At 48.2% G+C, this 25,149-nt stretch overlaps 2 protein-coding genes across 5 annotated transcripts; one reads left to right on the top strand and one right to left on the bottom strand.

The window, feature by feature from the left end:
• Positions 1-1,890: 1,890 nt before the first annotated feature.
• Positions 1,891-11,726, bottom strand: THNSL2 (threonine synthase like 2). Of its 4 annotated transcripts, none has more exons than XM_066549244.1 (9): positions 11,703-11,726; positions 9,512-9,739; positions 8,665-8,859; positions 8,263-8,415; positions 7,326-7,556; positions 6,328-6,476; positions 3,497-3,622; positions 2,476-2,615; positions 1,891-2,354 (listed from the first exon to the last, which is right to left on the bottom strand). In XM_066549244.1, the coding sequence occupies exons 2-9, from the start codon at positions 9,732-9,734 to the stop codon at positions 2,120-2,122; spliced, it is 1,452 nt and encodes a 483-aa protein (XP_066405341.1). In that variant the 5' UTR covers positions 9,735-9,739; positions 11,703-11,726; the 3' UTR covers positions 1,891-2,119. The 4 variants fall into 4 exon arrangements, with proteins under 4 accessions (XP_066405341.1, XP_066405342.1, XP_066405338.1 ...); XM_066549245.1 differs by lacking the exon at positions 11,703-11,726 and adding an exon at positions 10,415-10,431 and having other exon boundaries at positions 9,512-9,736; XM_066549241.1 differs by lacking the exon at positions 11,703-11,726 and having other exon boundaries at positions 9,512-10,300.
• An 8,586-nt stretch (positions 11,727-20,312) lies between these two features.
• FABP1 (fatty acid binding protein 1) lies at positions 20,313-23,283 on the top strand. The gene is made up of 4 exons (XM_066549246.1): positions 20,313-20,379; positions 21,408-21,580; positions 22,592-22,684; positions 23,233-23,283. Exons 1-4 carry the CDS (start codon positions 20,313-20,315, stop codon positions 23,281-23,283), a joined length of 384 nt encoding a protein of 127 aa, XP_066405343.1.
• Positions 23,284-25,149: the final 1,866 nt, after the last annotated feature.

Genomic DNA, 25,149 nt, shown 5'->3' with positions numbered 1-25,149 from the left:
GTGCCTGAGCAGGTGGTGGGACAAAGCACATCCATGGGGCCAGGTTCATTCCCACATCCCAGGCACTGGGCTGGCACACATGGCTGTGCATTGTCCTCTGTGGGAGCACAGCGCCTCTGCAAGCCAAGCCTGTCTTGCTCCCTCTGCCTTGGCTCCAGGCATGGAACATGCTTTTCCTGCTGTTCTTCTGCTCCAGAGATCTCAGAGAAGGTTTCATAGTGTCCTGCCCTAAAAAAAGGTCTGATTTGGGCTGGGGGAGATGTAGCATCCTCACCCCATAAAGGTATCCTCAGGGATGGTTTAGAATTAAACTCCTTCTCATCCTGCAATGAGGCTGGACCCTTTACTCATCCTACTGCTTGAGGGCACTGGGATGGGAGCATGGAATGCATTTGTCACGCTTTCTGCTTGCAAAACACACCAGGATCTTGGCAGGCTGCAAGTCCAGCCCCACTCACCCTATCCTTCACAGTGCTCCCCAGTGAGGGGTTGGGGTCTTGCCAGCCAGGTTTGCAACCAATTGCAGAACTGGGTGCAATTTCGGGCCTCTCCCCTCTTGCAGGGTGTCTTGAGATATGATTAAGGGCTAAATTGCAACTGGGCCTGGCTGAGAACCACAAGATTTGGGGAGGCAGCTGTTAAGGGCAGTGGGGTCTAATAAGCATAACATCTGCATCAATGAAAGGGGAAACTGATCATGGGGGTCAAAAGGGATCAGGAAGTTTCTTATTGCCACCCCCAGAGATGTCCTGACCACCCCCAGTGAAAAGCCATGCTTTGGGGAAGGGTTATTTGTAAGGATGAAGATACTGCTTAAAGAAGAGGTATTTTGCTGGTTTGGCTCTTAAAGAAGAGGGTGAATGATGGCCTCACGAAACATCACTCCTGGACCCCACCTCCCAGCTGCTCAATCCCTGAAAGTAGAGCTGCTAGCATCAAAAACATCCAAGTGCTGTGGTTTTTACATCATTCTCAGCTAAGCTGTTTCCCTCATCCCGTTAATTAGGATGGGGCAGCCTCAGCCCCCACCCTGGAGGAGGCACAGGTCCCTCCTCTCCTGCAGGGTTTCGGTGGGATGGAAGGAGGTGGCACAGAGCCAGCTGTGCCAGAGGGAGCCAAGGAAAAGGCTGCCTGGGTGCCAGCAAGGCAGCTTGCAGCCCAGGCCAAGCTTCCCACTCTTCCCGCACATTCTGCAACATCCCAAGCTGAATCACTTCACAGAATTTACTTTTACCCTGTTAAATGCCACTAAACCTTCAAATTAATCCTCCCATTACAGGACTTCCTTTGATGTCAAAGGGGGAATTTTTTTTTTGATGGCAAAGGGGGATTTTTCCCCCTGGTATAATTATTCCTATTTTTCTTCCCCCTTTTTTAGGCACAAGAGATTCTTGCCAGATGCATGACTTGTGGAGGCAGCTCCCACACAAGGTATTTATGTATTTATATGTATATGATGAGAATGTGGTATTGAAAGACCTGAAGTTTCAGGCAGAAGATAAAGGGAATTTCCCATTTCCTACTTGTTACAGTGGAAGTTGCCTGGGAAGAGTCTGAAGCAGGACTAGGACCAAAAGCTGTGAGATACAGCACTGGAAAATAACTCTTTAAGAGAAACTTGTCCAGGGAAAACATCTGCTATTTAACATGATCACACAGCAAGTTTCAACGCCTGGGAACAATCCTGGCACTGCTTAAACTACAGGGATGGGTAAAGTGGATCCACCCCACTCTTGTATGTGTTTCCTATTGAGCATCTTGGGTGCTATTAGGATTGCTGGGCTGAACATCCCAGCACAGAGCCAGAATCACCGAACAATGCTCAAGAAGCAGGCAGCTGTGGGTAGTGCTATGACAGCTTTCTGGAACAGCCAGTAATGATGGAACAGCCAGGTTTACTCAGAGTTTTATTCAGTTTTTCTGATTTATTAGGAAAAAGGGATACAATTGCAGTGCTCTTTACTGAAAATGTTATGAAATTGTCCAATTATACAGGGAAGTGAATTTTTGCTAATACATCATTGCATGGAGACTCCCAGCATAAGACAGGGCTTTTCTGGGAGTGGAGAATGAGCCCTGGGACATTGTCCAGCTGTGCCCAGTGGTCACATCTGTGTGACTACCTGCCCTGGGGTGCAGAGTGACCTGCCTGTGCCTCCCACTGCTGTGCCACAGCTTCAATCCGGCCCCGGAGCACCTGTGCCCAGTCCTGTCCCCGCTCCAGGGCAGTGGACCTGGTCTCCATTGCTGTCAGGGCAGAGATTTCAGGGGGGATCTGGGAAGCCAGGCCAGCTCGGAGAAGGGCATCCTGAAATTTGGCTGCAGAGGCTGGAGCCAAGCAACACCGGGGGATGCTGGAAAGTAAAGACAAGCAAAGAAAACTTATGGTGTAAGTGAGCTGGGCTGGAGATGCTGCAGGAGCAAGGGGATAGTGATGGTCCAGTCCCTAATGCTCCTGACCATGGCTGTCCCTACCTGGGTGGCTGTGAGTAGTGGTAGTGAGCAGCCACAGCAGAGTGGGGGCACAGCAGGTACTGGTTCTCCTCCCAGCAGCGCCGCATGGCTCCCACAATGTCCTGGTCAGAGGCTGAGCATGATCCCAGGGTCTCAGAGAGCTGTGGAGAAACAGGGAGGGTCACACAGGGCACCACCTCCCAGCTGGCTTTAAAGCAGGTGGAAATAGAGAGGCTGGAGGATGGGTTCCCCCAGAGACTGAAGGAAAAGGGGCTGCTGCTGCAGCCTGGGGATGAGGTACTGCTGGAATAAACCACAGGGATGGAGTGTGGGCAAGGGGTTTCTGTCCACAGGTGCTGTGAGTCTGGGTGAGCAGGAGCCAGGGCTCAGCTCCTCACCTCTGCACTGCTATTTCCATGCTCTGAGGGAGTTTCTGAGGACTTGTAAAATCCACCTCAGTGTAACAGTTCTTTTTGCTTTTAATAATAAAATAGTTTTTTATTTATCTTTCTGCAGCATAAGCAGGAGCGGACACTGGGCAAAGGCTGCTCTGTGAAGGAGAACACATCAAAAACTGGACAGGAAAAGGCAGGATTTTGTACCTGTCCCTCTCACAACTTAAATCTTTGGTTTTCTCTTGTATCTCTCTGCTTTGTGTTTGTGCTCCCCTTTGCTGTAACAGCAAGGCTGAATTGCACCAAATTCAGCAGACCCACTCCCAAACACCTGATTTGTGCCAGCATCCACTGTACAATGCCTCAGTGCATGGCCAAGGATAGGCCAATTTCATATGCTACCCAAATAACTGCAGGTAATTTTTAACTTACTTTTGTGAAGAAGAGAGAGCATTCTTAAAAAAAAATATAAAGGGGTTTTTAGTATCTCCATGCCCACACATTGATATCAAACTGTTATGGAGTCACGCTTAAATTTTTGGTTGCATACTCTTCATTATGATTTTTTTAATTCTGAAAATGAATTGAAAATACCTGGCAGTAATCTTACACACACACACACACCATTGTATGGGTGAGGAACTGACCTTTCTGTGCAAATCCTCTGGCAGCTTCAGCCTTTTTGAGATGTTGAATTGCTCCATCAGAGTTTTTATCAGGTGGCCATCAGAGCCCGAGAGCAGCCAGAGGATCCTCTCCACATTGTAAGGCTCCTGGTATAACAAGGCAAGAGGTGAGGAAATTCAAACAGGGGGGAGCATCCTTGTGGATTCTCTGATGTCTCATTAGGGCTGAGGTCCTACCACTGTGTTTTTCTTGTTGGAAGTCAGGGTGGGCTTTTTTACATCTCAGGACAAGTCTTTGGGAACACAATGTCTTTTGAACCTCTGACCTGTCAGAGCAGTCTGTCAGTGACCATCAGATTAAAACAGAAAATGAAGGGATGGCTGATGAATCAACAGCTTGACCACATCTGTACCATCACTGTGAGGAGCCCAGGCTAATAACACAGTGTGTACTGGAGAACCAGACATATCCAGCTGTTTACTCAGTGTTGCAGATGCTGCTGTGAGTCAGCTCCTGCGTGACTTAATGAGACACCCAGCTCGCTGCAGGGCTGGCTGATAATCTCCCTGAATTCATAGGGCACATATAGGGCCTGACTGGCCTATATGGCTGTGTAGCAATCAGCATTGCAACACTGCAGCAGAACTCTGCGCAAGACCATACAGGAGGGTCCCAAACCAATTTCTCTGCCCTGCCTCATTCCTGTACATTTACAAGCACCAAGAAATATTCATCCAGGTGGTTTGGCTGAGATACCTTGTAGGGACAGACAAGACAAGGGCACCAATTTACAGAGTCCTCATCACACCTCCTGGGCTCAAGTTTGGATAAACTCTTCATAACTTTACCAGCTGACAGCGCCTGTGACCTTTTGTCACTCCATTGTGTCCTACCTTGTCAAGTCATCAGGACTTACTCAGCCTTTTGTGTCCTTATCTGGGTGTCTTATGGGCTCAGTTCTGTTCTTCATCTTCCCACCATCATCTCCCAGAGCCTTCAGCCTCTAATCTTCAGTCTAGTCTGGGTGTAGCCTGCCCTCTGCTCTAGGTTGTCCCCTGTTTTAGGCTGTCCTGGTCAGTGTGCCTGGACTTCCATGACCTGCTCCTGGATGTGCCTCCAACACTGTGCTCCTGACATCCTTTCTCCTGTCCTTCTTTCTGCTGTTCCCACATCCTTCCCACATCTTCCCACATTTCCCCTTCACCCTCCATTCCCACCAGCCTTACAGTTTCCATTACAGAACACTATGGTGACACCAGTAAGTTGAACTGGGCCAGGGCACTGGTGCAAGTACCAGCCTCACCATCTAAGTAAGGCTTTTGCTTGTGTCCCACACCACCAAAGCTCTCCAGGAGAATGTGTTTTGCTTGTGTCCCACACCACCAGAGCTCTCCAACAGAATGTGTTTGGCTTGTGTCCCACACCACCAGAGCTCTCCAGGAGAATTGTCGGGGCCCAGTTTGGAGGCCAGCTCATGCTGGGGACAACGTTTTGCAGTGTGGATATGAGCTCTGTGGCTCTTCCTGATCTCAGGGACAGAGAAAAGCCCCTGCTTGGCTGCAAAGACACAGCATCTGCTGGGATTGTCCTGGGATTGCTCCTTGCAAGGCTCATCCACATCAGACTTTCTGCTTCACCTTCAACTCTTCAGGCAGCATCTAACAGGAAAGTTTTCTCTGCCTTATCTTAGTCTGCAGAAGCAGCAACCTTAAGAGGCTGTGCACTCTCCATCTTCAAAGGTTTCCAACACCCAAATGGACAAAGCCCTGAGCAATCCCACTTGACCTCAACGGTGAATCTGCTTTAAACAAGTCCCAACCAGAGACCTCCTGAACTCCCCTCCAGAACAAATGTTCTCTTTAGCTACAGAAATATTTGCATGGATGTTTCAGATGTGAGTGAACGGTGACATCCCATGCAGCCATGGAGAGGAATGTGCAGAGGGATTCACTCATCCAGCTCCTCAGGAATCTCAGGAAATCTCCTCACCTGACTGCCCCCAAGATCCCAAAGTGTGACACTTGCTGACCAGTGCTACTGAAGGGAGATGGGCTGAAGAGGAGCCCAGTTATCCCTGGAGCTCTGAGGAGCCCCACAAGTTCCTGGCTCAGGAGGAAAGCCAAGCACAGCCTGGTGAAAGGAGCATAAGGACTTAGTGACTGCAAAGCATGGCAATCCCTCCAGACTCCCAGGTCCTCCCAGTGTGTTTGAACAGCTTTTGGAAAATCCAGGTAGCTTAAGGCCACAGAGATGCAACACCAAGGGTTTCCCACTTTGATCACTTGTTTGGAAGCAGATCCAATCCCTGGGGATCCCAGGGTGGGAATGAAAGGGGAGGTATGTGCTTCCAGGTGTTTGGTTTCTGTACCTCCATGATTTTTCTTTCTGAGGCCTTTCCCTGCCTGCTGGGACTTGTTTTGCTCTGAGCAAGCTGCAGGCAGCCGTGAACAAGGCATTTCTTCTGGACTTCTCCACCTCCTTCCTAGTCTCTCCTCTTGCTCTTTGTGGAGCTTTTCAGAAGCATCAACAAAACCCTCGAGACATGATGCCATTTTTAGTTCTCTAGTTGTCTCATGTTGTGAAAATGTCCCTGTCTTGCTAAGCTTGCACAGAACAATCCCCAGAAACCCAGAACTCAACAAGAAAGATCAGAAAGTCAGACCCTGAAAAGTGAGGGAGAAGGAGTTTGATCTATCTCAACTCAGCAGCCTGTAGCATAAATGGTCAATAGGAGTCACACCTCCTAATGCATCATCGAGTGGCAGAATTTTACAGGCAGAACAGAGTACAAGATTAAAAAACAGCCCAGCAATATTTTCTATTTTTGCATTTTGGCCAGTTCACTACATACCTGGATATCCATGGCTGATGCCAACGTAGCCTTCACGCTCTCTGCCAGTGAGAAATCTCCACGTTGAACAGTCCTATGAATGATGTCATTGCTGTTCACCACAGTAACAAGTTGAATTGGGAGACCCATTTTCTGGGCAATACAGCCAGCTAGGGAAAAAAAAGTGAAAAAAATGCATGAGTGCTCGATGAAGAAACATTTGAAGGAGATTTTGCAAAGAAGTCATCATACAAATTGATTGAGCATCTAGTTCAGAAGCAGGCAGAAATTATATTCCCTAGTGGACTCTGAGATATCTGACTTCAGTGGCTTGGTAGAGCACAGATTATAAAACCCAGGGATGCAATGCTCCACCTGCCATTGAACACAGACCCTTGCTCATCTTCACTTTTGCTGGTGGACAGGCAGGGGGCAGAGAGTTCAGGCAGCTAGCAGGCAAGAAGGAGAGATGAAGATTTTGGGCTTTGGCCTCTCTGATGGCAGCCTGGAAGAGCAGTGAATATATAAAATCCTTTATTGCTTTCATAAGACAGTTCTACACCTATTTTGGGACTGAGGCAATCAAGGACTCTCATTTAGAAGGCCAGATTATGCAATTAAGAGTGGTTGTCCTGACCATGCATTACCATGCAAACCAGAGAGGACCAGGCAGGACTCCACACCCCTGTTAATGTCTCACTTAAGAAATCAGAGCCACAGCATTTTCCCTCTTTTCTGCATCAAACGCATTCTGTCCTCTCCCAATGTGCCCATCCTCAAGATAGTTACAGTCATCATCAAAGAGTGGTTTGGGTTTTTCTGCACCTTGCAAATCATCAGTGACACTTAAATTGAGTAATAACCATACATGAGTAATAAAATATAAGTGGTTCTGAAGAAATCCCACCAGAGAGTGGGTGTTTTAATAAATAGCAATACCCAGTATCTGCAAAGTGCTTTTGGTCCATAGATCAGAGCATTCTCTCTCTCTTATCTAACCCATCTCTTTTTCCCTTTACCTGTGATATTTCCTCCTCCTCCCGTGGGCACAACAATTTCCACCATTGGCAGCTGGGTGGTATCCAGGGATGGGGCACACTGAAAGTAAGCATAGAAGTAGTGGGCAATCTGCACCATAATCCTGGACCAATTGACAGAATTCAAGCTCATCAGGTTGTATTTTCCAGCAAAATTGACATCAGCAAACAGTTCCTTAATCGGCTCATCAATTTCATCGCTGTTCCCATGAGCTGTCAAAGGAGAAAGGAAAGATTAGATCTGCCAGCAGCAGTGCATCAGGCACGAGGTGTTTCTGCTCAGAAATAGGGCTGGTCTCAAGCCCTGGGGTTTGCTGTGGCTAGGAGTTGCCCATCTGCCCTGGGGGCTGTGTGAACCAGGGCCTGAGTGGCACCCTGTGGATGTCAAGTGGTTTCTGCAGACACAGCACTCTGGGCTCCTGCTTCTACAAAATATAAACCTGCCAGGAAGGCAAATGCTGCATCCCCTTGTGAGATGCCAAGGTGAGACCAGGTTGAGCAGAGGACTCCATGGGAACTCAAGCAGCTCAAGCACCCAGTGCTGATGCCAACCCACAGAGACGGCATGGTGGTAGGAGGTGGCTCACCCATGAAGGCAAGAGAACAGAGGGAAAGGGTGGTTCCAAATCCTTTTAGTGACAAAAAATGGTGCTGAATTTAGTTCAACCAAACACCAACCACCTGCATGGAGGCAGCTCTGATCTACAGCCAGGAGAAAAAGAAGCCTTAAACTGCTTGGTTGTCAAACTGGGGATGTTGTCTCCTGTTAGCCAGGTGTCTGGGCATGGTGATAGCAATGACCCAGCTGGCTGCAGCTGCTAAAGCTGCAAACCCCACTGAGCAGCCCCCTCAGGCTTTTAGGGTCAAGGTTTTGGCATAGCAGGGCCATAAAGTGGACAGTTCAAGCAGCAGTGCCAACCAGCAAAGACGTGGACATTGTCTTCAATGACAGTGGTCATCTGAAGCTCCTGTATCTGGGTGCAGAGCCCCTTGGGCAGCAGAACAAAGATGTCCACGTTCTTCTGCCCTCTCACGCTCTCGATGGCCGAGCTCCCCGTGTCCCCCGAAGTCCCTGTTTCAAGGTGAGGAAGTACCAAGAAAAGCAAAAAATTGCTGTGTCAATCAAACCTGCACCACTGCACTTTGGGAAAAAGATGCAGAGATGCTCTATGAGATGTTTTTGGCCAGAGCAGCTACTCTGGCATTGCCTGGAGATTATGAGGCAATACCATCCCGGGGCATCTTTGGGGAGGGCTGTAGGATGGTGGCTCTCAAGGTAAAAGCCTGCCCAAGAACCTTACCTCCAAGGAGTCATACTCACCCACCAGAATATTGACATGCTTCTGCTTTTTCTCCAAGAAATACTGTAAAAATTGCCCTGTGCAGGACAAGGACAGGTCCTTAAATGCATACGTAACGCCATGCCAGAGCTCCAAAATGTTCAGCCCATCTTTCAGCCTGGACAGATGCACAACATTCTTGTGTCTGAATCTGCTGAAGGCCCTGTCGATCAGCTCTAGAGGGAAAATGGATAAATGGCCTGTTAAATGAAAGGAGTGTTTTTCTGACCCATGGCTTCCTGCATCTGTGCTCTTTGTGCTCCTGGGTACCTTCCTGCACAACCAAAGCTCTGTGCAGTGACAGGTACCCCAAAAGTTATTTGTGGTTATTAGGAATGAACCAGCCCAGCTTCATGCTGTTGGATAACTCTGTGCTAAGTAATCCCAGGGGACATGCCACACAATCAGAAAACTACATTAATACATAAAATACAGGAAACATGAGTTTTATACCAATGTGTTGTTGAGACAGAGGTTGCAGCTGCCCTCTGGTGGAAAAGATAGCTCATAAGTGTTAAAAACATTTAAAAACACACATCAAGGCAAGTGTGAAGCAGAAGAAAGCCCTGGAGGGAGTGCCAGCAGTGAGCAGGGCCACAACATCAGCTTGTTGCTGTCACCAGAACCCTTATTTTTAAACAGGGGACACCTTTTCCATTAGTGCCAGAAAGGTGACAGAGGAGAGCAGGCTACAGACAGGAGCAGGGAATGTGCAGCAGGCTCCTTCTCTTGGGGGGCTGTGAAGAGGATGGAGAAAGGCAGGCAGAAGCATCCAGACCCCCCAAACCCTTGTCCACATCCCCACGAGCAGCTCCCCACTCAGCTCACCATTGAGCACGTTCCGTGGGACCAGCTCGGCCGGGATGAAGAGGGAGCACAGCTCCTTCACCAGCTCAGGGTAGGACAGGCTGCTCCACCTTCGCAGGGTGTCCCTGTGCAGCGAGGGGATGCACTGGGGCATGAAGAGGCCCCCATCGGGGGCATAGCCAGAGAAAAGGGCTCCCTCGAAGTCCACGGCCCCCGTGCCTCCCCGTGTGCTGATGTACTCCATGGCTGCTGAGAAGGCACGGCAATCACTGCCAGCAACACAGAGCACCCCCAACCAGGAACAGGCCCTCACCCCAAAACAACTCCCTCCAAAACCTCCTCTGTGGGCAGAGAGAACTCGCGAGGGGACAAACCACCTCCTCCCACAAGGAGCTGGAGCAGCCAGGGTCATTGCAGGGCACTCGGCATTTTGCAGGAGGTGGAAAGGCTGCCTGGGATTTGTGCCAAGGCTGGAGCCTGCTTTGGAGCCTCCTTGTCCGGCTTTCCCTCTACCCTGCCCGGGGAGACACTTCCCGCCTGAGGAAAAGCCCTGACGGCGCATAAGTCGCTGCAGAAGCACGTCATGAACCTTTGGTGGGCTGTTTGCAAAAGCTGGAACTTTAAATTAAAAAAGAAATCACTACGTTTTCAGAGCAGGCTGGTTTTGTACAAAGGGGTTAAACTAAGGACAGGATTTGACGCAGTGTAGGAAGGGCTGAGCTAAATCCTCCGGACCGGCGCAAATCCCGCCGGCGCTGCTGGGACCGGCCCGGTCTCCCCCTGCCCCTGTGCCCCCCTCGGCTGTGCCTCCCTCAGGCCCTGGGGCAGCGCTGCCCCCTCAGCGCGGCTCAGCACGGCGGGGAACTGCCCAAAGAAGCTGCGGCCACCGCTTCCAGCCCGGCCACCCTTTGCGCTGGTGCTCACGGAAAATTGTCCCCAGTGTCACCCGCCGGTGTTCCCGGTGCCACGGCAGAGACGGCCGGCAGCAAGCCTGGAATGGGAATACGCGGGAGAGACGGAGCTCGGCTGCTTCTGCCGGTGCCAGGAGCCGGGACAAGGGGCAGCAGGTGCGAGCTGCAGCGAGGGGGAAATCTGGTTAAATATTAGGAGCCAGCTTTTAACCTGAGAGTGATCAGGCACAGGGCATGGAGACCTTGTGGTCTCTTGTGTAACCCGGGAGATATTCCGACTTCGAGTGGGGAAACATGGAGACACCTGATTAAATCATGAGTTTGGACTTAAATTTGAGATTGAAACTGCTTAAAGAAGGGTTTGAGTCAAGAAACCCCAGAAGCACAATCAGTCTGGAACTCAGCTCTGCTCAGCCTCCCAACAGCCCTGTCACATCAACGGGGAAACTGAGGCACAGGGGAGAGAGGAGACATGGGAGGCGTTGTGCAAAAAAATACAATTCTTTGCAGGGAAGGGTTGTGCATCCCTTTGCTGCTTTTTTATTTTAATACAATCAGAATTTTTTGAAGGGAAAGGTCAGCACAGGACCAGTGGCTGCACAAACCCAGGACACAGCTCAGTGCTGGAGAAAGCAAAAGGACTTCAGCCCAGGCAGGCAGGAGCTGAGGTACAGGATGTTATCAGCTGAGCAAAGGATGGCTGATAACAGCCTGCTATGAGCCACGGAAGCCACATCTGCAGCAGAGGACATACCACCTGTCAGAGCACTGGAGTCTGCCCCAAATACATTGCCTCTCTCTCCTTATTCTTATGGTTGTAACTGGAGCAATGAGAAAAATATCTGGTGGAGGGTGGTCCAGTCATTGCCCTGGACAGTGGTGTGGAAAATGACTTTTCTACACCCAACATCCCAAAAGACTCTTTCTGCAGGCTCTTTAGATAGAGGCAATAGGTAAACTTCAGGCTCTGGACAGAGCTGCTTTTGGTGGTGTTGCTGAAGGTTGAACAGGGCAGAGCAGGAAGCAAACAGAAGTGTTTTAATAATATATCTGAGCTCAAACAGTGGGGCAGAGAGAGCACACCTCTAGGAAATCAGCTAGGAAGGGAGCTATTTATCTATAACTATATAAATTACATCGCCAGCCAGCCTGCATCTCCCCACCATCTCTGTGCTCAGTATTCCTCATGACATTGCAAAGATGAAGCCTGAGCCACCCAAACCTGCTGTGGCCCCATAGTTCTCCCTGTACCTGTAGTCACCAGATGCTTTTGGCACAATGGCATGCAGTGGGGTGCTCACCCTGTAATGGAGGTCTGTCCCCATTCCAGATGTGGGTCCAGGTCTTTTCAGAAGGTTCTGGATAAAACAGCAAGGCTGGACCTTGTTTTTCAGGGATTGGTCGGGCTTAAATTGATGGTGAAACCTCCCTATCACCATCCCTGGAGTCACTGGAAGCTCCTAGTGATGCTTTACTTAGATGCTGGGGGGAGTGGCTGATATCTCCAAAACAGTCTCAGCTCCTCAACATGCTCCAGTGCTAGCTGCCACAAAAAACTGCAAGTAGTATCTCTGGACAAAATATCTGAAATATTAGAAATAAAGGAAAGAGCAAAAGCTGCAGGATATGTGATTTGCCTCCTCTGTGCTAACCTCTCCCCTTTTCCATGATGGTGTGCCAAGGTGAACTCAAGGAAGGATTTTCCTTCCTTGCCCATGCAGAGGCAGAGCACACTTTGAGCTCAGCTCAGATTCAGGCTAGAACAAGGACAGGATCAAATCCATAGGAAGAACTGCACCAGCTGATAGTTTTTATTACCAATGCAAGTATATAATATCACCAGTGTACATCTTTGCAAGAGACACCCAGCACACTTCAATGAGACCTCACCTTTTCCCACCAGCATGGGACCTTGTGTCTCTGGGCATTCACTTGCCATGTGTCTAATTCTTTTAATGTGTGTTTTAGCTGTGTGAAATGACTTCATTAATGCATGCAATTTTTTTTTCCAAGTGAAGAGCTTACAATGAGATTGATGATTCCTTCAGCATCACATCCCTCTGGGATGCAGGAGCCCTGCAAAAATAAAAAATTGATTACAGCAGGATACCTGCTGCTCTGCATCTGCAAAGAGGCTGTTGCCACAGGTCTGTCCATGCCCTGGGTCTATCAGCAGTGATAACCCTCATTAACAAGGTCAGTGGTTACTGCTGGGGTGCAGGGACTGCTGATGTGGCAGTCACAGGTGAGCACAGAACACAGCCTGGGACACAAACCAGGATGACACTGCCATTTGCTTGGAGAGGTTTTTCCATGCTCAGCCCTACAATTTCCATGAACTCAAGTTTAGAGTGGCATTTCATTTTGGGTGGAGCTCTGAGCAACCTGGTCTAGTGAAAGGTGTCCCTGCCCATGGCAGGGGAGTTGAAACTAGATGATCTTTAAGGTCCCTTCCAACCCAAACCATCATGATTCCATGATTCATTCTATGATTCTTTAATATTATTTTGAATTTTTAAGAAAAGGAGGGGAGGAGTGTGCCCATGCTGCCTGTCAGGACGCATCCACTGCAGCAACAGATGAAGAGCTAGAAAATGTAATAGCCTTTAATTAACCTGGCCTTACTCACTGCCTCCATATTTCTGCTGGGATTTGCAATTCTAGTTTGGACCTTGCCCATTCCTGAGCAGTTCATGGTCTCTGGACTCCTATGTCAAGAATCACCTGTATTTGCAAACCCCAGATCAAGCTGCTCTCAGACTTTCCCTTTTTTTTCCTCTCTTTTTTTTTTCTTTTTTTGGAATGCATCATTTTTCATCCCTCCAGGTGGATTTCCTCAACCTCTCCACCTTCCAAAGGCATCCCAAAGCATGATGACTGAGGAAGCAGAGAGACGTATAACAGCAAAAATTCAATTTTTTCCTGTACCAATCCCCCTAAAATAGCATCTGTCAGCCCAGAGTGTTGCAGCACTCAAAGACAAGCACAGCAAAACTCTCAAATTCGTGTTTGCTGAGCAGCTTTTCCATCCTCTCCAGCAAAGTGTGCCCCTCTACATGTCCCAAGCACAAGAGGCGCGTTGGGTGGGGGTCCCCGGCCCATTTCCCGGCAGAGCATCCCCAGGAGCGCCGTGGACCAGCGGCTCTGCCGGCGAATCCCAAGTCACTAGATGGCGGCAGTGCCTCGTGTCCTGGCATCCTGGAGGAGCTGCACATCCCTGTCCCTGATCCCCTCCAGCCTTTCCCACTCTGCCACAGGTCCCTCCGCCCTTCGGGTTAGGGGCGCTGTCCCAACAAAAGCCGGGAAACACCTCTCCAAAGTTTTGGAGCTGAGGAAAAGGAAGCACGGGCGGTGTCCTGCGGCAGGAGGGTTGGATACAAAGCTGATGCAAGAGCTCATCGGGGTGGGAAGGAGGTTCTTCATGTTCACCCATCTTCACCCCAGAGGATTCCATCCTGGGATTTTAATACCTTCTTTTCAGTGAGATCTCTCCTGCCCCCAGTGAGACACTCAGAAAAGGGCACACAGAAAGGACCCCAACTCTCATGCAGGTCCAGAAAGGTCCACCACATTTAATAAAAAAGTAACACATAACCCTGAGCAGAACAAAAATGTCCCCATTGCTCCCAGTCCTGTCTCTGCCCACAAGTTGTCTGGGGTCTGAAAACCGCATTTAAACAAAGGCTACCAGACCCAGACAACACCAGGCAGGTCAGAAAGGCAGTGACCAGGATATTTGGGATTTTGCAATGCCATTTACTGCCTTGTACAGAGTGCCTCCCAGTGGGAAGTGTGTTACATTGGCTGAGAAAAATTGCAGGAGTTTATCACTGGGGGTTGTGGAAGTTTTGTGTCCCCTGCCCTCTCATGTACAGAAGTTTGAACATTCACAAAGAGAACAGGGAGATTCTTGGTAAAAACTTCAAGGTTATGACCAGAAATCAAAGTATTTCAGTTGTGCCTTCTCAGAGGCAGGCACACATTAGTCAGGCTCAGAATCTACACCAGAAAGGGGGCTAAGGAAGTTTGCAGAATGTCTGCAGCTGCACAGGCAAACATGCATCCAGAATTATTTATTTGAGCCTCATGTCAAGGAGATATAAGACAGAAATGTATGACTGTAAATAAATTAAACTCTTAAAAGCTGCATCTTTGTTACAGCAAAGGTGGCTCTTTCCCCCAGTTTCTAAATCTGATCTAAATTGCCAGTATCTCAGCTGATGTGAGGCAGAACTTCCACATGATCACCTCCTCTCATCTGCAAATGTGCACATAGAGACTTTTCCACCTCTGCTGATTTAGCAGGGCAAGGAGCTGCCAGCATGTCAGCCCTTTCCCCACATTTGGGTGCAACACTCTTGCCTCAGAGCAAGGTGTTTCACAACCAGGTCAAGGACATCTGTGTTGTGGTTTGGGTCTTGTAGGCCAAAGTGCAGGATCCACTCATAAAGGAAGAGCAGAAAAGGAGCTCAAGGAATTGTGCAGTGCTGGCATCCCTGGTGGGATACTGGAGAAGCTGTTGTATCCTGGAGAAGGTTGTGCAATCTGGTTTTACCATGCTGAAGTTTACATTGTACCCCATAGCCACATTTTTTTATCAAAATCTGCAATCCCATAGCGTCTGGGCTCTACGACCCCCAGTTAGGGACTGGACAAGGAAGATGCTTTATCAGCTTCTCCAGGTGACTTTGGAAAAGTCAGGCTCCATAATGTGCAAAATGGGGATACCTGTGCTCAGGGAGACACTTTGACTATAAAAACACGACAGGACCAAGTGGACAGTGGCAATCCTGGGTTTTGTCCACAGCTCTGCTCTTGCTGGCACCGTGGTTGCTCCCCATGGAGCACCTGTGTGGCCCTGAACCTGGTGAAGGCTCAGTTGCTGTCAGACTCCATGCAATTCTCTGCCCCCCTCACAGCTGTGTCCTGCCTCAGCACTGACCCCCTGGCTGGTGCATCACTCTTGGCTCATTGCTTTCCCCAGCCAAGAGGCATCATGTGCCAGGGAAGGTCTTGGGGGTTATTGCTTGGACTTTCCTACATTTTCTATATAAATTGTGGTTATATATTTACCTCAGGGAGAGACAGGAACAGGCTCCTCCCCACACTTGTCTGGCCCCAAGATGCTCTCCTTGGCTAATCACCTGCAGCCCTCTGTGAGGAGCACTGAGTGAGCCACTGTGCTTGATAAATCAGGATGAAGGGGAGCACAGCTGGACAGGTGAGTACTGGCCCACAGTGACAGCCAGGTGTCCCTCCAGGACAGGAGTTCACCTGACCACCTGTGGCACTTGGAGGCTGCTCCCTTTCCATGCCAACACACCGGTCTCCTGCACTTGCTCATATAAGTTTCCTTGTCCCCACCGTGTCTCAGGGGCTCTTCACGTGCCTGGATCAGAGGGAAATGTTTGCACTGCAGATGTGTGGTGGGGTCAGATGCACCATTGGTTAAATCATCACTGGCTCTCATCTGCAGTGATGAGGGGTCTCTTCCAGACCTTTCTCACTCAAGAACATTGACTGCTAATGGCTTCATTTCTTCCCCAACATTTTCTTTCCTTGTCCTGGCACAAACTAGTTCCATAAGCAATGAGCACCATTTTCAGTCCTTTACCCTGACTCCACAAGGGCTGTGGGATGGAGAGCAGCCTCACCCCACCAAAGGCCAACCTGCTGGGACAATACACATCCTCTGAGGGCATAAACAGAGGGTCCCTGTGCCTGGAGAGAGGCCACAGCTCTACACCACAGATGTTGGAAGCAAGAGAATGGGAAGTGGGTGGCAGAGCCAGCAGCTTTATTCCTATTGTAAAGCAAGATCCCAGCAGCAAAGTCCAACTCTTCTGTAAGCTGTGGTCCCCAGGTGATCATTGATAAGCAGAGCTAAGGCTCTTCTGCTATCAGTGCTAGAGCCACCTTGACCTTGAAGAAGCAATACAAATCCTTTGCTCCCTTTGGCACCTTTGCAATAAGATGACAAGGGCTGAGGGCTGCTCTTTTCTGAGTCACAGCATCCATGGAAAGCTTTAACAAGCAGCAGCTCTGTGCACAAGCTCCTGCTTTTGCATTCTTATCAGGGCTCTGATAATGACATATCTAATCTAAACCTATAGGAAATGGCGCTTGCATATCTGCAGCTTGGAAGTTACAGCTTGGAGGCAGGAATCTCAGCAGACTGCCAAGGGCATTTTAAAAAGAGAAGAATCTGGGAAAGATGCTGTATTTAATCTCAGTGCTGTCTTGGTAACACAGCACAAGGAAAACCAAGAGGGATGGAGAGCTTTCGGCAGCAGCAGCATCTTCTCCATCCCATCCAACCTTTCGAAGCAATGCACTCATGTGGCCTGATGAAGAAACCTTTGTACCCCAAGGTTCAAACTAATCATACCAGAGATGTGAAAACCTGGCAGCAGACCAAGTTTCCAGGTTCAAGGGTAGCAGAAATAGAATTACCCAACAATACTATGGGTTGAGACAGAGGGGAGCCCACCTGGGGATCTGTGACTGGCAAGCTTAAGACGAAGCTTTTTAAAAAATGTCTAGGGGTTTTGGGGTGTTCAACTGGACCTGCACTAGGAAAATCCAGGACTGAATCATCAAAGGTCCTGCCTTGTATCCTTTCACATTTGGGCCAAGAAAATCCTAGTGTAGAGCCCAACCCTGGCTTCCCAAAGCACTGAGGTGCTGGGCTCACTGGAGTCTGGGGAGTCACTGGTGGGACAGATAAGAGAAGCAAGTGAGCTGATAGAAGAGAAGCAAGTGAGCTGATAGAGGAAAGATGCATGAAGACATTCCCAGACCTCCACAATGCTGCCAAGGACCCTCCCCTGGGCTACAGGAAGTGCCTCTCCCCATAATTTGGTTCTAAAGTCATTTTTGCAGTTCAGAACTTAATTAAGAGCTTCAGTTTGAACTGGAGGAGGCAGAGACACTTTATTTTTTTCCTGTAGGAGCCATAAACCTGAAAATCTAGTTATAATGTCCAACTTACCAAGGAGTGCAGGTAGGGGGGTGGCTTCCCAGACAGTGAGTGAAAGTGAGAGCTGAGAGCTGAGCTCAGGAATCCCAGGGAAGGGTTGAGGAGATGCCATAAAAGGATGCAACTGCTCCACAGGCAGCTACAGAGATGACAGAGACAAATTCTTCTTGATTATGGAAGATGTTGTAACATGAGGCACCAGCCACAAATTGCAGTTTGGGAGGTTTGGGTTGAGCACCTCTCCTTCAAGAGGTGGGTCTTGGAGACCCAGGATGAGTGCCCAGGGAGATGGAGGAGGTGAGGTTTAAAATTTGGTCAAAACCATGGCTGATCCACTGGTGCTATTCTTGCCTAGGATGTTCTGGATGTCCCTATCTCTGACTCAGGTGCAAAAAGCAGAAATAAGATACTTCAGTCTATTTTTTTTCTGACAAGCTTCTAAGATCCTCTGCTTTATTTTCAAAGCAGCTTAAAGACAGAAGTACCTGCTGGCTTCCCTCAAGATGTAGCTTCCTCAATAATTTTTGAAAATGGTCCATGCCTTTTCTCTTTATACAAACCAGATTCAAGTTTTAGGGTATGGATTTACTTTAATCAAATTATCACTCAACATGGCCTCATGTTAATGCAAATCAAGTGCATTTTCTTGGAAAGTTAAAATTATATCATACTTTAAAAGATGCTGTATTCTGTAGGGGAGATGTACAAGTATTCTGAACTTTGCTATTGAGATTAAGTTTATCTCACCTGCCATTTGCTCAGCAGGCCTGGCTAGATAATAATTACCTTGGCCAAATTTCATTCAATAAGCATTTCTCCTTTCTTTAGTACGAACTGCATATCTTTGCTAAAGAAAATAAAAGAACATTGAGCCCAACAGAACACAAAGAGGTTTTATTTTTGTTCATTGATCAAAAATCAGTTGGTCACATTTCCAAACTTTCGAACAGCGACCCATAGTCCCCACTCAGCAATAGCAAATCAGAAGCAGAGATGTGTTGTAGCTATTCACAGTAAGGAGAGGAGGAGAGGATACCTACAGAAAACAATTTGTGTTCCAAATTGGGTGAATTCTTTCATGAGTTGTCCATTTCTGTGAATGGAAAAATTTCTACCCTGTTACCAAGAGAGTCCTGGACAATTATATTCCCCTTTTAACATTTGATGAGTGACATCCAGCCCTTAGGAGCTTCATTTCCATGGACACTGTGGGCCTGGGAACTCTGCAGGTTTTTCAAGGCTAATCTCTCTCCCCATCATGCAAAGAGAGGGAACCTGAATTGCCTGGAGGAGCAGCTGGAGGTCCAGGGCATAAAAATGTGGGAGGCACACATGTGCTTCCAAGCAGCCCACGGGCAGAGAATGTTGGCTGACAGGAGGCAGGGATCTAGCAGCTCAGGGTGCTGCCAGGACACAGCAAGAGAGGTCAGTCACCGCTGTCCCCATGAAGAGGACACTGAAAAGGGACATGTCAGCACAGCCCCATGTGACACCGGGCTATTCACCTGAGGCAGGCATAAAAATAAAATGCAGTTCCTAACATGACATCATTTCTGAGGGGATAAAATGGAAAAAAACCCAAAAAGCTGTTTGGAGAAATTGCTGAGTCAATCCACCCCTCCATGAATGCTCTCTGAACCTGCCTGGCTCCCTCCATGGTGCTCAGGGATGATGTCCCTGCAGGTTTTCCCCCCTCCCAGCCAACTTCATCCGTTGTCCATCCCACCAGACAAGGTTTTCCCTCTCTTGCCTCATCTGGCAGACACTGCCTGTACTAATTAACCAGAAACTGAGGCTCACTGCTGCAGCACAGAGAGCGTGGCTGAGGTGGCAGCAGCAGGACAGACAGCAGCAGAAGGATCTGACAGCATCTCCAAATTGGAAGGAGATAGGTCTTTTTCATTCTTATACATTATTTCACTTCAAAAAGGGACAAAGATGTGAGCTGACTTTGGGAGGGAGGAGGAATTAATTGAGGCAAGAAGCCCAGCCTGGGAGTTCAGACCCAGAGGATGGATGCTCAGATGCCATGAAGCCATCCTGGGGTGCTCAGCCAAAGGGACTGGAAGAGGAGCCCAGCTCTGGGTCCTGCTTTGGAGGGAGGAATTTGGCTCAGCTTGGAGGCTGCTGCTGGCCCTTCTTCTGATGTGGCACCTGGGAGAATTGCAGCTCCAAGTCTTGGGATGCTTCCTCAGTACAGAGTGACTGTGGCTCCTATGGGAAAAGGAGATGAAAGTGATTTGGTAGATCACTAATGGCACCAGCTCTCTATCCACACAGGACCATAGAGGTGGAGCCTGATTCAAACTGCAGTCTTCAGGTGGGCCAGTGCAAAGCCAGGAATTGATTTGGAGCATTTTTCTTAGAGGACAGCCATGGGTTTGTGCTGCTGCTACGTCTGGGTTACACCAAACCCCACCAGCACAGGTCTGTGAGTGAGTCAGTCCCTGCCACTGTGCAGCCACTATTCTGCCAGTGCTAAAGACCCACCATGCACACACCAGTGAGCAGAAACCCCCCAGTGTCAGCCCCAGGGGACACACAGTCACCACATTCTCCTCCTCCTCCACATACGTGCTTCCAGACTGCAAACTCATTAGATGATTTGGCTCGTTCCTCTGATAATGAGACTCTTTGCACAATTATTATTATATTTTTATCATTTGTTTATGGATGCCACATTGCAACCTCCATAAAACATATTTTATGGGGTTTTCCCTGCCCCCACGTTGTAAATTGTGGTTTGTAAAATGTAGAGAAATTTATCACTGACCATTGCCCAGTTTTATGTTAATGTTTGAACATGCCCATAAACCAATTACATCATCTTACCTCTGGCCAACTTTTAAGGTGGAAGGATGATATAAAACCAAGCTCTGCTTACCAGCAAGGCACCTTCTCTTGTGTTAGGAGCACAGAGAGCTTTTCCACCATGAGCTTCACTGGGAAATATGAGCTCCAGCACCAGGAAAACTTTGAGCCCTTCATGAGAGCCCTTGGTATGTGCCTGCATGTGCTGTGTACTGCTTTGTCTCTGCAAATTCCGCTGATTTTTGGGAGCCAACTGTGCTGATGTACTGATGATGTAGATTGAGACATCTCTGAGATTTGCTATTTCTGTCTGTCACCTTGTAATTATTGGGGTTTTAAATGTATTTGTGGGGAGATGTGATCTCAAAATAGAAGAGAAAACATCTCTGTCTGGGGCGAGGGGTCAAGAGATGATGGGTGAAGTTTTATGGCTTGCAGGAAGTCAGTCCTGGCAGGTTCTGCAGCCACTGGCCAGTGTGGCTGAGTGCTGCACACATGTGATAAGCCTGCAGGACCTTGGTGACTTAGGGGCACTGCAGACCTGCTCCATCAGGCTGTGAAATTTGGGGGCAAGCAGGACATTGCTCAGCCACTGTGCTGTGATGCTGCACAGCCTCACATCCCACCATTCATCAGAACAATAGTTGGTGTTGTTTAAATGCTGAATGATGAATGTGTCTGAAAGATTTCCACTTGTGTCTGTGACAGGGAATGTGGTCCTGCAGGGATCCAGGGGGCTTTGCAATATTTCTGCACAGTTACATGTCAGAATGGCTCTACCTGTCAGATCACCTTCAGGCTTTGGGAAAAGATTTTATAAACTGGTTCTGAGGAATCCTGGATCTCATTAAAAAAATGCTTTGTTCCTTTATTCTATTTATTTAATCCATTTTTCCTTGCCTGTCAGTGAAGGAAGGAAAGCAGGATTTATTCTTAGACAGGGAGGTGGTGTTTGTGCTCCCAGCCAGGTCAGCAAGACATGGGACATGCCTAGTTCCCACACAAAATTCAGGATGAAAGAATTAATCTTCCTCCCCAGCAGACTCAGGGGCATATGGCTCTTGAGGAAGCACCATTACTGAAAGGTTTTTCCACACTGGAATAGAAATTTTCCTAGCTGTAGGTCCCCAAATCCTGCCACATTGATTTGTTCAGCAGCAGCAATCTGCCCACAGATGGCTCCACCGTTCACTCCATGTCTTTTGTTCCTGGGCAGGGCTCCCTGAGGACCAGATCCAGAAGGGCAAGGACCTCAAGAGCATCTCAGAAATTGTGCAGGATGGGAAGAAGTTCACAGTTACCATAACCACTGGCTCCAAAGTGGTGAAAAACCAGTTCACCATTGGAGAGGAGAGTGAAATAGAGATGCTGAATGGAGAGAAAGTGAAGGTGAGTGAGCAGCCCCTCCTCTGCCAGGGCCATGGGGGCTCAGGGACATTAAATTTCCTTTCAGCCATTCCCTCTGCATATGAGCAAAGTGACTGACCATACCACAGGTGTTAATTAATGCACGGCACTTCCTGCAGAAGAAGCCTTGTATTTCTGAATCTATTTCAATAGTAATTTTGGAAAACATTAGAAGCCAGTGTTTTAATATCCCATTTGGAAAAAGGGTTGGGTAAAAATTTTTGACAGGAAGAGTTCTGAAACATTTGAGGTGGAAAAGGATTGACTTTGTGTCATGTTGCAACACAAAACATACCTCTACCTTAATTTTGTTGATTCAAAGGTAGTGCAGGAAAATCAGATAATCAATCATAAACCAATAAATCTTCTTTTAAGTCCCAGTAGCTTCTCTGCTACCTTTCTCACTGCTTCAGGTTACCCTGGGGGAGATGATTTGGCAAGGTGAGGAGTTACCACCCTTTAACTTGGGTGCTCCCTTTCCTGGACATTAGTTTCCAATGGTTCATAGAGTGTCAAGGCAACACCACTGGCAAAATCTGCCTCTCATCTCTGTCTCAAGAGAAGATGGAATTGCAGGGACTTTTGAAAGCAGGAGGGGTGATCACCAAAAAAATGCTCTGTGAATGGGGCTCTGAGAGCTCTACCAGCTGTGTCACAATTTCCAGCATCTCTGTACCCCCTTTGGCATAAACTCTTTTGGAAAGAGTTATTAGAAGACTTTTAGCCTCTGTACATCAGCAGCTCAAGGGCAAATGAACACATCTTATAGCTGGGCAAGACAGATAAACAGAAATGGGCTTTGCTGTCTTATCTATTTGGTTAATTTCATTGATCAGTGACAGCTGCGCTGAGGGTGCTGGTGCTGTCTGTAGCCTTTTCAGATGTGCAGCTCAGGTGGCTCTGCAGTCCCCTCCTGCTGTGGCAGGGGAAGGACAGCATGCAGGGGTCCAGGTGGTCTCCAGCAATAACATGAATGCTTCTGTCTTCCACCAGGCTGTTGTGCAGCTGGAGGGTAACAACAAACTGGTCACACAGGTGAAAGGGATGAAATCCGTCACGGAGCTCAACGGAGACACCATCACCTACGTGAGTGTAGAAGGGCAATGGCTGGAACAGCAGGGCTGCCTTCAGGAGCCTGCCCCAGGAAGCTACAGAGGCACTGGGAGGTGCTGGAGCAGAGCACGTGCTTGCACACAGGCTCTGCAGCCAGGAGCTGAAGGCAGTGTCTCAGTAGACTATGATACAGAAAGTACTTTTTAAGACCCCAGTTTAGGCACGGCTGATCAAAGTTTTGGGTAATGAGGGCATGTTCTCACCCAGCCAGAGGAACAGGTATGTGCCAGGACTTGGCACTCTTAGAGCAGAAAGCTGAGGCAAACTGATCCCAGCTGAGGGATGCCAGCTTTTCCATGCTTTTTACATGCTTTGGGATAGTCATGAAGAAATTAAAAGTTTTAAAAACCCAGTTTTTGAGAGGTAGACTGGGGATCAGTCCTGTTTTGATTTGCAAGACCAGATCCTAAGCATAGTTTGGAGCTAAATACCATGATGATCCTTATGTGTGCCTTTCAACTTGAGATATACAACGATTCTACAAATTCATAAAAAGCTAATACTTTCCATTTCTTTTTCAGACAATGACCATGGGTGACCTCACCTTGAAGAGAGTCAGCAAGAGAATCTAGAAATATTACACATGCCAGTAGTTTACCATGTAAAATGTGGCCATTAAAATAAAAATTTTTTTTGAATCCTCTTCATTGTCATCAACCTTTTCATTGCTACTATAAATAGACATAAGCCTCAAAAGCTCAAGGAAGCAATGGTAGAAATTGGGCAACAAACTGACCTAAGGGTGTGCTGGTGTTGGAGAATGGAGCTGAGGCAAGGCACAGGCTCAGAGCCACTGAGTGACACATGCTGGGGAGTTTCTTCCAGCCCTTTCCTGGGGACAGGTGCCAGCAGCCTGCTGGGGGTGCCTGGTGGGTCCTGCACCCGTGGCTGATCTGGGCTGGGGAGCACTGGGCAGGAAAAGGGCTCTGTTCCCTTTCCTTGCAGACATGGCCCAAGTGATCAGAGTGACCAGCAGGGCCAAAGGATTTGGGGTGGTTTTGGTGGAGTCAAGGAAGCACCAGTGACCCTGTTTGGAAAGCTGCCTTGGGAAAGAAACCAGCATGGGATACCAGCTGCTGTCTTCATCCTCACACCTTTGCAGTGGGATCCAGCCCTAAAGGCTCTGGCCACCCCATCCCCATCTCCTCCCCACCCCTTCCCACCAGCAGGAGGATCACAACTCCCTTCAGGTATCCAGTGTGTGTTTCACCCCAAGCTGCACCTGATAAATTGGGTTGAACTGGAATGAAACACTTCTTCCAGGGTGAAATACAGGCTTTCTCTCCTGGCAGGAGATGGGCTGGTTGTTCACAGTGTAGACAGAGGGAGCACCAAAGTCATCTCCTGTACTCTTTTCAAGCCAAATGGAGATGTGGTTTTCTGCTGCACACAGGAAAGGAAACTCTTTCCTCTTACCTGCCTTTTCCAAGGCTGCTGCCAGGACTCCTCTGCACCCAGGAAAGCTTTTCATATTACAAATCAACATCGATCCTCATGCCAAGAACTGAACCAATATGGATTGTCACACAGGGCAGCAGAGGCACCTCACAGACAAATGGAAGGGCTTAGCTAAACAGTCCCTAAAATTCAGGTGTTGGTCTTTAGTGAACTCAGACCTGGAGAAACATCAGGAAAAATCACTGAGAAATGTCAAAGAGAAAAAGCCCTGGTTTTGTTTTCTTGCTATTGTGCTGAGGAGCAGGTAGGAGATTCTTGAATAAACCTTTTCCTCTCCTGGCTGCCACTGAAAATGTGCAGGAAATCAGTTGGATTTTGAGACATATGGGCAGACAACAAATACATTTTTTAATATTTAGAAATCCAACTTTAGCCATTAGACTTCTCCTTAATTCTGTTAGCAGTCCACTGGCAGCTGATCTATGGACTATCCTTTATTCCCCAGTGAAAAATTGGTTAAACACCTAAGATAAAAGGCAGATGTTTTAAGTCATCAGAGCCCCCAGCTCGCCCTAAAGGTGAGCAAGGGTGGATTCCCCTCCCTGGAAACTCCTTGTCCAGTTAGAACAATCCACACAGCCAGTGCACCAAACTATAGCAACTGGCTTCTGGCATGGCCCTGTGTCCATCACTGTGGACATTTTCTAGCTTGTAACTAAGGAGAATAATTTCTCAATTAATGTATCTTGATGTAAGGATTCCAGGTAGTCTCACTTGCAAATGGCCCACAGTTTGATGTTGCACCTGTGACAGCTGCAAAATCATTTTCCAGCAGAAAAAATATCATTTAACACAAAACACCATCTGTGGGTCTTGTTCAGTTTGCATTCATTGCCCACAGGTGTACTTGGCACTTCTTGGGACTGGCTTCCCACTTCTATCATCCCTTGGACACCACTGGAAAGATATTATGTCCTCTCAAGGAAGTGGTAGAACCTCTTAGGAAAAATCAATCAAAATTTAACAAAGGAATTCAGAAC

The sequence above is a fragment of the Molothrus aeneus genome, chromosome 4 (assembly GCF_037042795.1).
Source record: "Molothrus aeneus isolate 106 chromosome 4, BPBGC_Maene_1.0, whole genome shotgun sequence".
Taxonomy (NCBI): domain Eukaryota; kingdom Metazoa; phylum Chordata; class Aves; order Passeriformes; family Icteridae; genus Molothrus; species Molothrus aeneus.
This window is presented reverse-complemented; position numbering and strand designations above follow the sequence as displayed.